The sequence below is a fragment of the Oncorhynchus tshawytscha genome, linkage group LG25 (assembly GCF_018296145.1).
Source record: "Oncorhynchus tshawytscha isolate Ot180627B linkage group LG25, Otsh_v2.0, whole genome shotgun sequence".
NCBI lineage: Eukaryota > Metazoa > Chordata > Actinopteri > Salmoniformes > Salmonidae > Oncorhynchus > Oncorhynchus tshawytscha.
The window spans coordinates 23,327,736-23,343,449 of record NC_056453.1 but is presented as its reverse complement, the minus strand read 5'-3'; the positions used below and the strand labels follow the sequence as shown (position 1 = coordinate 23,343,449).

The following is a 15,714-nucleotide window of genomic DNA, read 5'->3' as shown; positions in this document are numbered from 1 at the left end:
GTCTCTGGGTTGGGGGAGGGGTGTCTGCTGCACCTAATCATGTATTGAATCATATAACCGAGCGGATTTGTGTAGAAATCTAAAATAAATGTGTCTTGAGTGAAATCACATTAATTACTTATGTTGAGATGAAGAACCTGTGTTGTCCTAATATTTCTGAAAATGACTTTTCCAGACGTAGATGTTGGTGTAAATAATATTACGCCTACCAATTAAATTATGCATTTGAATCGTTTTGTCTCTCCTGTAATAGGAGAGATTCACAGTGAACGACATCGTAGACTGCATATATATGCTTTAAATCTACAAGACTAATGGCATACTAGAAGGAACATCCAAGGAAGTCATACAGGCATATGCGTTTATTTTTTTTCTTCGCTTTCATTCAAATAAGAAATGCCAGGCCGTCTTTGTAAATAAAAATGTAGTGACTATACCTTTTGAATGAAGATTGAATTAAGTAAAAAATAACAAAATAAAAGAAAATGAGAATTATGGTTAAATTGACAAATTATATAGAGACTGTATTTATTCCCACCACTCATGTTTATCATAACAATTTGCGTTACAGTTATTTGCAGGTGTCTTATTCAATAGGTTAATTGGGGCTTTCAAAAAAAATCTTTAGAAGTTTTAGGACTTTCGCCATTTGGCACAGAAGAATTCAGTAGTTATGTCAAGTGAATTTAATGTAGAATAATTCTATAACGTTATTTAATAATTTATTTGTGAATATTTTATAATTATTGCTTTTTTGAGGTCTAAGGGACATTTTATTATATTGTTTGTATATAATTTAATCACTCAATAGAGAAAATACTAAGATTGAGGTAAATGAGTGGTGTATACGCCTGCCTGGGTTATCATGGGCCCTATCTTACCCTAAAATACTGAAGTTTAAAGGTTGATTGGTGATCAAACCATAGTTCTAAAGTTCGAGGTTACTGAGGCCATATCTAGATGACACTGGTCACATACAATAACCTGCTCATGCGCACATCTGTCCCTCTCTTCTAAACCAACACTGTTGCCTTTATGATCATCTTACAGCATATATAGCTGTGTATTTGGAGAGTGTTCGGAATTGGCTGCTCTCTTTACTTGTACAGTCACTTTGGTGGTGAGGCTATTATCTTACCACAGAATATTATTGAAATAATAATAACTATATTAAATGCTATTATATAGTACTTTAGCATATATATAGTCTGTTAACATTTATATAGTTTTCAAAGAGCTTTACATTGTATATTATTATATTTAGAATACCAGAGCTTCGGTATTCCTTCATTATTCCTGATGGCCGACTGACATTCTGATGGGGATTGTTTTTTGGATGGGCTTCTGGTGTAATGGGGCTGGGGAGGGGGGAACTTTGTGTTGCCCCCCCCCCCCCTTGAGATTCAGATAGCTGTCTGCCTGGCCTAGCCCTCTGGGCAGGGGGTTGATGTGATGTGAGGTGCAGGCAGGGCAGGGCAGGGGGAGGCAGGGGGAGGAGGAAAGGGTTTCAGGGTTTGGGGTTAGTTAGATCTCCTCTCCCCGGGACTACTCCCCTGCCAAAACTACACCCCACACACACACACACACACACACACACACACACACACACACACACACACACACACACACACACACACACACACACACACACACACACACACACACACACACACACACACACACAGATTCACCAATGTTTTGCTTCTGCAGCAGGGTAATTCCAGAATCTCATTTTTAGATATGGAGAGGAAAAATGTCAATTTCCTTCTTTTGTCGTTGTTGTTTGTTCTAAATCTGTAACATGATCCATCTATAACGTCCACGTCCTTATAAGGATCAGCATGGTGTCTGTTGACGAGGTGACTGAGTTATAACTGTTATATAGCGTAACTATAAACCTCAGCCCCTCCGATGAACACCAGTGATATAGCGTTGGCAGTGAGGGGTTGATATCTGCACTAGGACTCTTTGTCTTTCTATTCCTCATATCTATTTTCTCGTGTATGCATTTCTTTCTTTCGTTCTTTCTTTCTTTCTTTCGTTCTTTCTTTCTTTCAATCTTTCTTTCCCTCTCCCCCCTCTCTGTGATGTTAGCCTCTAGGCAGTAGTTGTTTCAGTGCAGGTGTGTGTGTCTGTGTGTGTGTCTAGACTCTAGACAGACTGTTGTCTTGTCTGGAGGTGTATAGTTGTACAGGTGTGCTGTATCACAGAGGGTGTGGCTGAGCCTATCCTTGCACAGGTGTGCCACTTCTCAGAAGGTGTGGATTGGCGGGTGTGTGTGTGTGCACATTTTTGAGAGGGAAAGAGGCCAACTCTGATGTAGTCATTGTGCCCTTGAAGCTGCACTACATGCACACACACCACACACACACACACACACACACACACACACACACACACACACACACACACACACACACACACACACACACACACACACACACATACACATACACACACACAGCAGCTCAGGCTTAATAATCATGTTTCAGAGAGACCTGCAGACCTGGCTGTCAGACCCTCGTTGGCTCTCTCTTTCTTTAATCTATCTCTTTTCCTCTTGCTCTATTCTTCCCCCTTTTCTCTCCCTCTCGTCTCTCTTCCTTTCTCCTCAAGTGCTGTGTCTGGTTATGTCAGCGCTGGCTCCTACACTGTGCCGTCTGTGTGTGCTGTGTGTCGTGTGTTTGTGTGTGATGTGTGTCGTGTGTTTGTGTGCGCTGTGTGTGTGTGTGTGCGTGTATCAGACGCTGTCTCACACTCCGCAGCCCTGTCCAGTCATCCTGATGCTCTTGTAACAGCTCTCGTTGCGACTCAGAGCCAGCGAGCAAGCTGATTGGCTAAGGTGTTTCAGGTGCTCTAGCCTTAGGGTGCCATGACTTTGATCGCCACGGTTACAGAAACGAGACACCCTGTTCTCTCTCCCTCCCCTATACCCCCCCAATCTAATGGCAGACTAGTTAGTGCCTTCTGTCTGTGTGTCTGTCTGTGTGCCTGTCTGTGTGTCTGTCTGTGTGTCTTTAGAAAGTGGAGGAGAACAGTGGAGTGGGCCTCTGATCATAGTTGAAAGGATAGCCGGGAATCTTTTCTAGAACAGTTTTAAAAGCCTCTACGGGAGTAGGGAGAATGTGTCTCTTTATAGCCCGACACACCAGCCCTTATCACCCACCACAGGTCTCACTATTGGTGATTTCTGCTCACATTGTTGTAATACTTGGAGGAGGAGAAGGAGGAGGAGGGAAGGAGGATAAGAGGAATGAGCATATGAAGAAAGGATAAAGGGATGAGTGAGAAGGGAAGAGTAAGAGAGGAGGAGGAAATAAGGAAGAGAGGAGTTAACTGGACGAAGAGAGAGAGAGGGAGGGAGAGAAAGGAGGAGAGGAGAGGGGGAATAAAACAGCAGGAGGGTGACGATGGAGGGAGAGTGGAGCGGGGAGGCTAGGAGGAGTAAGGTAAAGGAGGAGTGGAGAGGGGGAAGAGAGAGAGAGAGGGAGGGAGAGTGGAGCGGGGAGGCTAGGAGGAGAAAGGGAAAGGAGGAGTGGAGAGGGGGAAGAGAGAGAGAGGGAGGGAGAGTGGAGCGGGGAGGCTAGGAGGAGAAAGGGAAAGGAGGAGTGGAGAGCGGGAAGAGAGAGAGAGAGCGAGAGTGGCTGAGCGTTTCCACCTGGTTGATAATCCAGTCAGATTACCGCCGCCTGACAGCACGGACCGTCGTCCCCGGCAACTCATCCGAGCGTCTCCGCGGGAACACGCTGGCTCTTAAGTGGTGTGTGTGTGTGTGTCAGTGATGAGTCAGCAGATCTGCTCAGCCATAGGCAGAGACAGAGACAGGCCCCAGCCCCCTTCACCATCCTCCCCAGGGAACAAGACTTCATATGGGGCATGGCAGCTGAGGCAACCCCCTCTACGGAGCTGGAGATGGTGGTGGTAGCGTTAGCGGGTGGTTGGGTTGGTGGTGGGGATCATGTGGTTTAGCCTACGCTTGGAGACGGTGTACAAGACCTCTTCTCCTCTTCTACTACCACACACACACACACACACACACACACACACACACACACACACACACACACACACACACACACACACACACACACACACAGGTATGTTGTTGTATGGGGTGACTAATTCTACTCTGCATCTGTTCTGTAGGGTGTTTGTCAGTGGCACTGCTGTAGCATGTATTAATGTAACCAGTCCGTTTTTGGTTGTAAAATTCTGGGATGTGTACTGATGGACGATGACTGAAGATCTATATGAATGAAAAGACCAGCAGGAATTCCCTCTACTTCTCATCCCCTCTCTCTCTTGTCTGTACTTCTCTCTTTCACTCAATCTCTTTCTAGATCGCTCCCCCCCGATGTTGTTAATAGCCCATCCCGGTCTCTCTCGGCTCGTAGCCAGCTCACTAAATCAGAAACGATTGGAGGATTTGGCAGAGGGAGTAAGAGCTCAGCGCAGCGCCTTTGAAGTCAGAGAATGAGAGAAAAATTGCATTTTAAACAGCCCGCAAAACACAACGCTAAAAGTGCTTCTTGTTCTTTAGGATGAAGGGGAGGTGTGTGTGTACCGCTATGTGTGGTGTGTGTGTGTGTGTGTACCGCTATGTGTGGTGTGTGTGTGTGTGAGAAAGGGGGACAGAAGTAGTTGTGCAATAGTGGACACGGCTTTTAAGTGTGTGTGTGTGTGTGTGTGTGTGTGTGTGTGTGTGTGTCCGTGCGTGTGTGTGTGTGCATTCGTCTGTGTGCAGGCGTACAGTGTCTGGTGTTTATGGTATTATTGTGGATTGCTACCTCTTGCCTTGAGGCCAAGGCATCCACTGTTTACATGAGCCAGAGCGATGACATCATTTCACAGGGACAGACATGATGTCATCCACGACGGGATTCCTCCTTGGGCGGCTGGTCTGACACCTGAAAAACACAGTAGTGTCCAGAGATGCAGCCACGGCAACCCTCCCTACAGCAATCATCAATACCTGGAGAAAGCCACCTGAAATGGCCCTGAAATGTACAGCTGAAATGTGTGTGCTTCTTATTAAGTTAATGTCAGCTCTGTTTACTGCATCTCAGCTCTATTTGATTCATTTGGCTCATTCATATTATAATGCTGTCCATTGAGCAGTGTTTGTGTGTTAATGTCAGGGTCTTAGATGGATGGAGAGGTCCTGAGTTCACAAAGATGTGAGGGAATATAGAGGGACAGTGAGGGTAAAGGGCATGGAGGATAGAGGGACAGTGAGGGTAAAGGGCATGGAGGATAGAGGGACAGTGAAGATAAAGAGCATGGAGGATAGAGGGACAGTGAGGATAGAGGGACAGTGAGGATAAAGGGCATGGAGGATAGAGGGACAGTGAGGATAGAGGGACAGTGAGGATAAAGGGCATGGAGGATAGAGGGACAGTGAGGGTAAATTGCATGGAGGATAGAGGGACAGTGAGGGTAAAGGGCATGGAGGATAGAGGGACAGTGAGGGTAAAGGGCATGGAGGATAGAGGGACAGTGAGGGTAAGGGGTATGGAGGATAGAGGGACAGTGAGGATAAAGGGTATGGAGGATAGAGGGACAGTGAGGGTAAAGGGCATGGAGGATAGAGGGACAGTGAGGGTAAAGGGCATGGAGGATAGAGGGACAGTGAGGATAAAGGGCATGGATGATAGAGGGACAGTGAGGATAAAGGATATGGAGGATAGAGGGACAGTGAGGATAAAGGGACAGTGAGGATAAAGGGTATGGAGGATAGAGGGACAGTGAGGGTAAAGGGCATGGAGGATAGAGGGACAGTGAGGATAGAGGGACAGTGAGGATAAAGGGTATGGAGGATAGAGGGACAGTGAGGGTAAAGGGCATGGAGGATAGAGGGACAGTGAGGGTAAAGGGCAAGGAGGATAGAGGGACAGTGAGGGTAAAGGGCATGGAGGATAGAGGGACAATGAGGGTAAAGAGCATGGAGGATAGAGGGACAGTGAGGGTAAAGGGCATGGAGGATAGAGGGACAGTGAGGGTAAAGGGCATGGAGGATAGAGGGACAGTGAGGGTAAAGGGCATGGATGATAGAGGGACAGTGAGGGTAAAGGGCATGGAGGATAGAGGGACAGTGAGGGTAAAGGGCATGGAGGATCTGCCTGAAGTTGAGGGAGCATGATCCTTTCATTTGATTCTATTCTGTTGTTTTCTATTCTCTCCTTTCTTTCCCTCCTGTTCTCCATGACAAACTCTTTATCAAATGTACTCTGTCTCTCAAGCCCTTTGTCCTGTATGGACTGGAAACTGTTCAGTCTGACAAACTCTATATTGGAAAATATTTTTTGGCCATGAGGGTTACCTAAATCCAGAAAGGTTGAGTATAAACGGTTGTTTATCTGGTCCAGCAATGGCCAGTGTGTGTGTGTGTGTAGATGAGCGAGTGTGTATTTTTTGTGTGCATACAAGGAAGTGACTGTGTGGAACAGTGTGGAACGGTACACCGTAACACATGAAAGCGTTAAGTATATTCAGGATCCTCTGTTGAATATACATGCAGATCTGTGAGTGTGTTCCTGTCTCCTGAAAGCTCTCACCCGAGTGCAGAGAGAGAGAGGAAGAGGGTGAGGAAACAAGAAAAGAGAGAGACAGAGAGAGACAGAGAGAGACAGAGAGAGAAAAAAAGAGAAAAAAAAAACAACAAAGATCTGTCATCAGTCATTCATGGATAATCAGTCTCGTGGGACACACACACACACACACACACACACACACACACACACACACACACACACACACACACACACACACACACATACACACACACCCTGCCGCCAGGGTCCTAATCCTTTAGGGACTCATTGTGCCTGTGTGTATGCCTATCAACATTTTGGCTGTTTGCTGATTAAAACCAAACTCTCATTTTTTTGCTTCATTCTCTCTATCTTTGATTGCAAGTGTAGTATTTCTCCTCCTTTTTGTCTTTACTTTCATGTCACTTTGATCATTATCTGTTGTCCTTTTCGATCATTTTCATAAGAATATGTGTTTTATGTTGGAAGCCTGCACGCATGCATTACGTGTGTGCTTTTGTGCTTACTTATGCATGCTTGAGTCGAATGTGTGCCTATCAGTCAGTGTTTTTCTGTGCATATGTGTGCACGTCTAGGTGTGTCTGTCTGCTAGTCCCCCCTCCACCCCCCCCGTCTCTCACTCTCTTCAATAATGCCTTTATTGGCAGGAAATTCCCTTGTAAATATTGCCAAAGTCAGGGAATATGAAATGGGACTAGATTGAATAGCTTACATATAGATGTGGTTAGGTTAGGTTAGGTTAGGTTAGGTTAGGTTAGGTTAGGTTGGGTTAGGTTAGGTTAGGTTAGGTTAGGTTAGGTTAGGTTGGGTTGGGTTAGGGTTAGGTTAGGTTGGGTTGGGTTAGGTTAGGTTAGGTTAGGTTGGGTTAGGTTAGGTTAGGTTAGGTTGGGTTGGGTTAGGTTAGGTTAGGTTAGGTTGGGTTGGGTTAGGTTAGGGGTTAGGTTGGGTTGGGTTGGGTTGGGTTGGGTTAGGTTAGGTTAGGTTGGGTTGGGTTGGGTTGGGTTGGGTTGGGTTGGGTTGGGTTAGGGTTGGGTTGGGTTGGGTTGGGTTGGGTTGGTTGGGTTAGGTTAGGTTGGGTTGGGTTGGGTTGGGTTGGGTTGGGTTGGGTTGGGTTAGGTTAGGTTGGGTTGGGTTGGGTTGGGTTGGGTTGGGTTGGGTTAGGTTAGGTTAGGTTAGGTTAGGTTGGGTTAGGTTAGGTTGGGTTGGGTTAGGGTTAGGTTAGGTTAGGTTAGGTTAGGTTAGGTTAGGTTGGGCTCGCTCTCCTCCTTTCTCTCATTCCCTCTCTCTCCCTCATCTCTATTGCTCTCTCGCTCTCACTCAACTCTCTCACTCACTGTCTCTCACTTATATGCTCTCCCTCTCCTATTTGCTCTATCTCTCATGATCGTAGCCTAGTAACCTCTGTTCCCCTCTCGTATGCTGCTTGCATGGGCACATGACTGAAGACACACACGCGCTAATGCTTGGTGTAGATATTGTGCACGCACACTGACACCTGTGCCGAGCGCCGTTAATATTCTATTTAGGTAAAGCAAAGTGCTGCATGCATAAACCACAACCCACACACACAAACAAACATGCGCGCGTGCGCACACACACACACACACACACACACACACACACACACACACACACACACACACACACACACACACACACACACACACACACACACACACACACACAACACAAACACAAACAAACATGCATGCGCGCGCGCGCACGCACGCACACACACACACACACACACACACACACACACACACACACACACACACACACACACACACACACACACACACACACACACACACACACACACACACACACACACACACACACACACACACACACACACACACACACAGACACACACACACACACACATACAAACAGTGATGCTTGTTGTAGATGTAGTACTCTGAGGGTGCTTGTGTTGAGTAGGTGGGTACAGGGTTTGTTCTACATTTAGATAAGCATGCACAACTCCTACCTCCACCCAGAACAGAGCATGGGCAATACTGTCTCTCTCCTCTCTCTCTCTCTGTCTCTCTTTCGCTCTCTCTGTCTGTCTCTCTCTCTCACTCGCTCTCTCTCCTGTCTGTCTCTCTCCTCTCTCTCTCTCTATCTGTCTCCTCTCTTTGCATGGTTCATGTGTGTTTTGAATCAGCCAGGGCTGAATGGACAAGAGGTGTGGCAGAGACAAATCTGGGCCAAAGAGTGAAGACTAGACACACACTCTTGCACTATTGACTCCCATCAGTCTTCTGCAGTAAAGGCAGATCACCACAGGCTCTCCAGAAATATCATCCACCCATGTGCTTTTCATTAGTGTGGACTTGGATGGCCCATATCCCCACATCCTGTTACTATGGTGAACATGGAAAGTTCACTCATCCCTTTACTTCCTGAAAGCCCATATATGGTTGTTCCTTCCACTGTGGGCTGGGTGAGGTCTAGCCAGAAGAACTCGGCTGTTATGATACTGGAGCCATTTCTTCCTCTCCTAATGGGTTAATCAGGGCCTGATTCGTTAACTTGAAAACGGACTAAAGTGATGTCAGCAGAGGGATGCCGGCCCATGGACCAGGGGATGGGAAAAGGGGCTTCCAATGTCTCAGGGCAGATGGTGTTCTGCACTCCACTGTTTAACACTTGAGTCATTCGCACAACATCCGTTCTTCTTTCAAATCAGCATCTGACTCAGGTCTTGGAAACAGCTGTTTGCCGTCTGTAAGCAATCAAATGCAGAGAACCAGCAGACTCTCATCTTGGGGTAACAGGGTAGGGGTATACTAGGGGTAATGGGGTAGTGGGGACCTGAATGTGTGAGGGCTATTATAAGGTTCCCCCTTCTTTAACCCTTCAGTACAGAGAGAAATAGAGGGTAAGAGAAAGAGAGAAAAATAAAGAAAGGTTCCCCCTCTCTTCCCTTCCTGTACATATTCTGCTGATTTATGCGCCTCAGAGGGAAATCTCTCATTTGTAGCTTTTCATCTATTTTTTTCATTTCTTTCTTTTTTTCCTTTCTCTCTCTCCAGCTCCTGTAATGTAATTCAGTACTGCTGGTTGTCCCAGGCGACATGCTCTCTCTCTCTCTCTCTAGCACTCTCTCCTACACACACACACACACACACACACACACACACACACACACACACACACACACACACACACACACACACACACACACATTCTCTCACCATTTCTCTCTCTCTCTCTCTCTCTCTCTCTCTCTCTCTCTCTCTCTCTCTCTCTGCCTCTCTCTCTTTGATGAAGTAACATGAATGAGTCAGGAAAAGAACTGTAGAGGGACAAAAGAGGCAGAACTGAAGGGAAAAGCAATCTAGATCTTGTTTAACAAAAAGCCTCTCTTTTTCTGGCTGTGTGTGAGTTTTTTTGTAAACACTGCTTGGCGCCTGCTCACATTTGTAGTGTGTGTGTCCGTGTACCACTGCCACCTTATTTGAGTACCCCTGTCACCTTTACAATTCCTTCCCATCAAAACATATGAGAAGGACCTGCCACACACTCGCTGAGGGCGGTGTGCCAGGACTGTGGGTGGTTGGAGCCTGTTGAAAGGGTCGGACGGAGGGGAAGGTGCCAACTGTGCAGCAGTGAGCGGAACAGCTCAGCTAACAAGAGTCAGAACCTCTGGTACACGCAGGGAGACACACACACACACACTTTTTTTCTCTCTTTTTCCACTCCTATTCTGTCAATTTTTAAAATTGTATTCATTATTTTGCAGTATATTTGTGTCAAGTGGAGGTAGTGTGTGTTGTGTTCAGTGGTCAGTGTGTCGGCATGTGGATAGAGGCACTGTTAATTGGCTAAAGTGACAATAGACCACAAGGGGATATTGATCTCCGATTGGCTGCTGATCGATTGAATCTACCAACTTCCCGTCTCCCAGGAGTGTGTGTGTGTGCACGTGTGTGTGTGTCCATTGACCAGGGACAGTCCATTCAAGCAAGAATAGGCTACTAGGAGGAAGGTTATTCACAGTGAGCTAAACTGAAGGAAACTTCTCTTCATCTCGCCCTTCGCTCTCTATGTTTGAAAGTTCCTCATAACATCCCTCACTCTTTCTTTTTTTTCATAATAGTAGTGTGTGTGTGTGTGTGTGAGACAGAGATAGAGACAGAGACAGAGAGAGACCTTGAGTTGTCTGGTCAGTTATGTTTTCACTCTGCTTCTCCGAGCCAAATACCACTCTGCTGCTGTGGACAAGAAACCGACCAAAGGGAGTGTGTGTGTGTGTTTGTGTACTTGTGGCTTTTAATAGAACTGGGCTCACATTTGCAGAAGACAACCAGATCTGGGAATATTGGAATATGGAAGTATTGTTGATGCTCGTCAGTAATGGGGTCTCCAGAACCATCTCTGGTGTCTCCCAGGTGATGTCTTCAGTGTTAAAGGTCATAGATGCAAGGTCATGGAAGGAGGCCTGGGAAGACAGCATCTGCTAGGCCAATCAGATATATTGTGCTTGGTGTCCTTGACATTCTCTATGAGCCACTTCCCTATACCAAGACCCTCCTTTTCTCCTACCTCTTAGCCTGTATGCCCATCTGTCTGTCTATCTACTATAACTTGTGGATGTTAACATGTGGTTGTCTTACCAAACATGGCTACAATGTTGAATGCAGAAACAAACAGTTAGGTACCGGAGCTCTGGTTTAGATCTGAGATAGGGGTTATTTCTGGTTGTGATATACAGCACATCTGGAATGTGGCGTCTCAACAATCTCTCCCAGTTTCACTGAAGAATTACACGTTCATCCACGTTCTCCAAACGTGAAGGGTTACGTTTAGGCACTTATTCCCGAATGGTTAAGGTTTGGGATAGGGGTTGGAATAACAATCCAATGTCTCCACGACTGGGACCAAACACGCAACCTTCTGATCCAGAGTTATGCCCATCCACCACCCCTGTCCACAACACTCTAGCAAAACCCAAGCCTACTTGATGGGAATATAGTGCTCACCGTTGCCCCTAGTGGCCGGTTGTGAAGGCATTACCCGACGTCCTCAGGAGATGGATAAATGTCACATTTTGATGACAATCTGGAACGATCCCCCTGGGGGCCCAGCTGTGTGTTTTTACAAGGCTTGGGAGACATTTTACAATTGAGAAAAAGAGGAGAGAGCGACAGAGCAACAGAGAGGAGCAGGAGTAGAAGACAGAGATGCGGATAGAGAGAGAGAGAGAGAGAGAGAGAGAGAGAGAGAGAGAGAGAGAGAGAGAGAGAGAGAGAGAGAGAGAGACAGAGAGAGAGAGACGGAGAGACAGAGAGAGAGAGGGATAGAGGGAGAGATAGAAGGATGAAAGCAACAAAGGGAAGTGGAGAGAGAGGAAAAGGAGGAGAGAAATATGGTGGCAGTTGGCTTCTGAGAGGATTTTCCATATCAGCGGCCCACAGGGAGAACAAATATGATTTTCTCCTCAACACACAGACGGAAAACAGAGCAGAACGAGAGGAGTGGAGTGAAAGACAGAGGAACATGAGAGATGGAAATCGTGTGATAGATTCTCTATCTGGCGTGAATTTACCCTGTTTTGTTTGAGAACTGATTTCCAGGACATCGATGTGTTGTGTGTGTGTGTGTGTGTGTGTGTGTGTGTGTGTGTGTGTGTGTGTGTGTGTGTGTGTGTGTGTGTGTGTGTGTGTGTGTGTGTTGTGTGTGTGTGTGTGTGTTTGTGTGTGCGTGTGTGTGTGTGTCCGTCCTCTATCTGAACCCCTGTGATGCAGCGTGGGAACCTAACCTCACACACGTCTGGAGTGTTTTCTAGGATGGCCACTAGTTCACAGTTAGTACAACCGTCAAGGCAGACAGACAATTGTCTTCCGGGGGAGAGAGAGTTGAGAGAGAGACAGAGAAAACAACAGTCTGGTATGGGAAGTCATGTCTGGGTTTCTTTAAACAGCTTTCAGGTTTTACCCAGAAATCAGGTTTATTATGACTACACTGAGCCGAGAGAAACTATAGACGGTAAATAATATGGCTTCTCCTTTTAGATTGAGAGGGTGTGTGTGTGTGTGTGTGTGTGTGTGTGTGCCTGTGTGTGTTTGCCCCAGCTGTAATAACAGAACGCCCCCTGTCCCGCCTCCTTGTCCACAGACCATCGCCCCTTTCCTGTCCCCTTCAGTCTCTTACCCCCTCCTCACATCCCATCCTATCACATGATTATTGACCCTATTCTGTTCAAACACTGTGGGTGTGTGTGTATGTGTGTGTGTGTGTGTGTGTGTGTGTGTGTGTGTGTGTGTGTGTAGAGACAGCAGCTCAGATTAAAAGCAGTAGTTGAGAGTTCTTGTGGTTGTTTGGGTGTTTTGTAGTGGTCTGACTGTCAAGGGCGTGACTGTGTGTGTCTGTGTGTGTATGTGTGCCAGGCATTGTGTGCCACAGACTGTTGTGGCTATTTTGTCTGCCAAAGGTTTTGAGCAAGGTTAAACGGTGTTTCTCTATCTATCTCTCTCAACGCAAGAAGCTTTACAAGTGAAATAACTTACATTTCTCTCTCTCTCTCTCTCTCTCTCTCTCTCTCTCTCTCTCTCCCCCCCTCTCTCTCTCTCTCCGTCTTTCTCTCAGGTGCGTCGTTCATGGGCTCATTCCTGGCCAGCAGTTTGGGCTCTCCCCAGTCTCACCCATCCGGCCCCCCTGCCTCCCCTTCCTCGCCCTCCTACAGGGGAGTACCTCACTCCAGTGCATCTCCCATCTGGTTCTCCCACTCACATGAAGGTAAGACACACACACACACACCAGGCTGTGTAAGCCTTGGAGTGTTGCTGTGTAAACAGAAACGTGACTGGTCCCTGTTTCAGCTCAGAGCTTCTTTAAGGCACATAATGACTCTGTCTCTATCTATCAGACCTGGGATTACACTCTCTGGGAACAGGGAATGGGAGGGTGTGTGTGTGGATGTGTGTGTGGTGTGCATGCTTGCTCACTCTCTCTGTTGCCCCTTTTCTCCTTTCTCTCTCCCCCTCTCTCATAGTCTTTCCCCTCCCCTCTCATCTCTTCTCTCAGCCAGCACCGTCTCTCCTCACTTACCCCCCGCCCTCCTTGTGGGTATCAGGAGTGTAGCTTCAGGTTTCGGGAGCCCCTATACCCCATCACCCCCCTCTCTCAGACCGCAGCCCCGCCCTCAGGGCCCCTCTGGGCTAACCGACCTCCAACGGCCCCTTCCTGCTACACACACATACACGTGTTTTGTGTCTTCTGGAAGGGTGCACCATGTCTTCTTTTGGCTGTTAACCGTTTGCGGTCAGAAAGAGTGGTTGTCTCAGTTATCTACCCCAGTCAGGTGTGTGTGTGTGTCTGTGTGTGTGTGTGTGTGTGCGTGTGTGTGAGTGTGTGTGTGTGTGTGTGTGTGTGTGTGTGTGTGTGTGTGTGTGTGTGTGTGTGTGTGTGTGTGTGCAGTTTCAAGGGGAGATGAGCTAAAACAGATAACACAAAACAGAATGCTGTTTTCAGCGTTTCTCAACTAATCAACGACGGTTTGGAATACTCACTGCATGCGTGTGTATATGTGTGAAATGGTATGTTTGTGTATCTGTTTATGCATGTTAGTGTAGGCAGGTGCAGATATATACTGTGAAAGCAGCATACTAGTCAGAGAGAGGGAGAGTTGATCATGTTTTCTTGTTGTTCATGTAAGACTGCCTGGAGCTTATTTGGATTGAATTGAATTCATAGAAAGAGTAAAAGAGAGCGAAGTGTTGAATTGTGAGAGCAAGGCAGTGAGAGCAGGAGAAATACAGGGAGAGGGAGTGGGGAGAAAAAGAGAGGGGGCAAGAGAGTGAGGGGAGAGTGGAGAAAAACAGAGGGGGAGAGCGAGCGGTGAGAGAGAGAGGAGAAAAAGAGAGAGGAGATAAAGAGAGGGGGAGAGAACGAGGGAGGGAGAGAGGGGAAAAGAGAGAGGGGGAGAGAGCAAGAGGGCGAGAGAGAGGAGAAAAAGAGAGGGGGAGAGAGCAAGGGGGCGAGAGAGAGGAGTAAAAGAGAGAGGGCGAGAGAGAGAGGGGGAGAGAGAGGAGGAAAAGAGAGGGGGAGAGAGCAAGGGGGTGAGAGAGAGGAGAAAAAGAGAGAGGGAGAGAGCGAGGGGGAGAGAGAGGAGAAAAAGAGAGGGGGAAGAGAGGGGGAGAAAGAGAGGGGGAGAGAGAGAGGGGGAAAGAGGAGAAAAAGAGAGGGGGTGAGAGAGAGGAGAAAAGAGAGAGGGAGAGAGCAAGGGGGAGAGAGAGGAGAAAAAGAGAGGGGGGAAAGAGAGGGGGAGAGAGAGGAGAAAAAGAGAGGGGGAGAGAGCAAGGGGGCAAGAGAGAGGAGAAAAAGATAGGGGGAGAGAGAGGAGAAAAAGAGAGGGGGAGAGAGAGGGAGAAAAAGAGAGGGGGAGAGAGCAAGGGGGCGAGAGAGAGGAGAAAAGAGAGGGGGAGAGAGAGAGAGAAAAAGAGAGGGGGAGAGAGCAAGGGGGCGAGAGAGAGGAGAAAAAGAGAGCGAGCCGTAAACGTTTGTGAGTATCAGACGTATTCCTCTCTGTGTGGCTCACCTTTGATGTGTGTGTGTGTATGAACACGCACGCTCACACGCACGCATGCACACACACACACACACACACACACACACACACACTACAAATGATTGTTTTGAAGAATCCAAGCCAGGGAGCACCAGTAGGCAGCCTGCCAGCTGGCCCCAGTCCAGAGAGTGAAGCACAGCCAGTACAGAGAGGAGAGCCTGGACACACACACACACACAAACACACACACACACACACACACACACACACACACTCTCTGTGAAGCACCTGTTCTTGTCTTCCCTGTTTCCCATGTGTTCTTGCTTTTCCTTCCTTCCTTTCTTCTTTTCTTATCTTAAAGCTCTCCACTCCCGTTCATTTTGTCCTTCATCTTCCATCCTCTCTACATCCCTCTTCCCTCTCTCCTTATTCTCTCACTCCTCTACTCCAACTCCCTACCCTACAGATGAGAGTTTTTATTGACAGAGTTCTCAAACTGTTTTGGTGTGTGAATGTTCTCACTCCGTATCCCCCCATTCTTGTCCCCTGTCTCCTTCTCCTCCATCTCTCTCTGATCCCCTTCTCTCCTCCCCTTCCTTTCCCCTCCCTCTCCTCCCCCTCCCTCTGTGAGGTGTATCCCTCACC

At 47.3% G+C, this 15,714-nt stretch overlaps 1 protein-coding gene across 1 annotated transcript in view; it reads left to right on the top strand.

The window, feature by feature from the left end:
- Positions 1–15,714, top strand: part of bahcc1b (BAH domain and coiled-coil containing 1b) — a 68,790-nt gene that overhangs the window by 14,852 nt on the left and 38,224 nt on the right. The window contains 1 exon segment of the mRNA XM_042306141.1: positions 13,149–13,298. Within this exon segment, the coding sequence (XP_042162075.1) occupies positions 13,149–13,298 (150 nt within the window).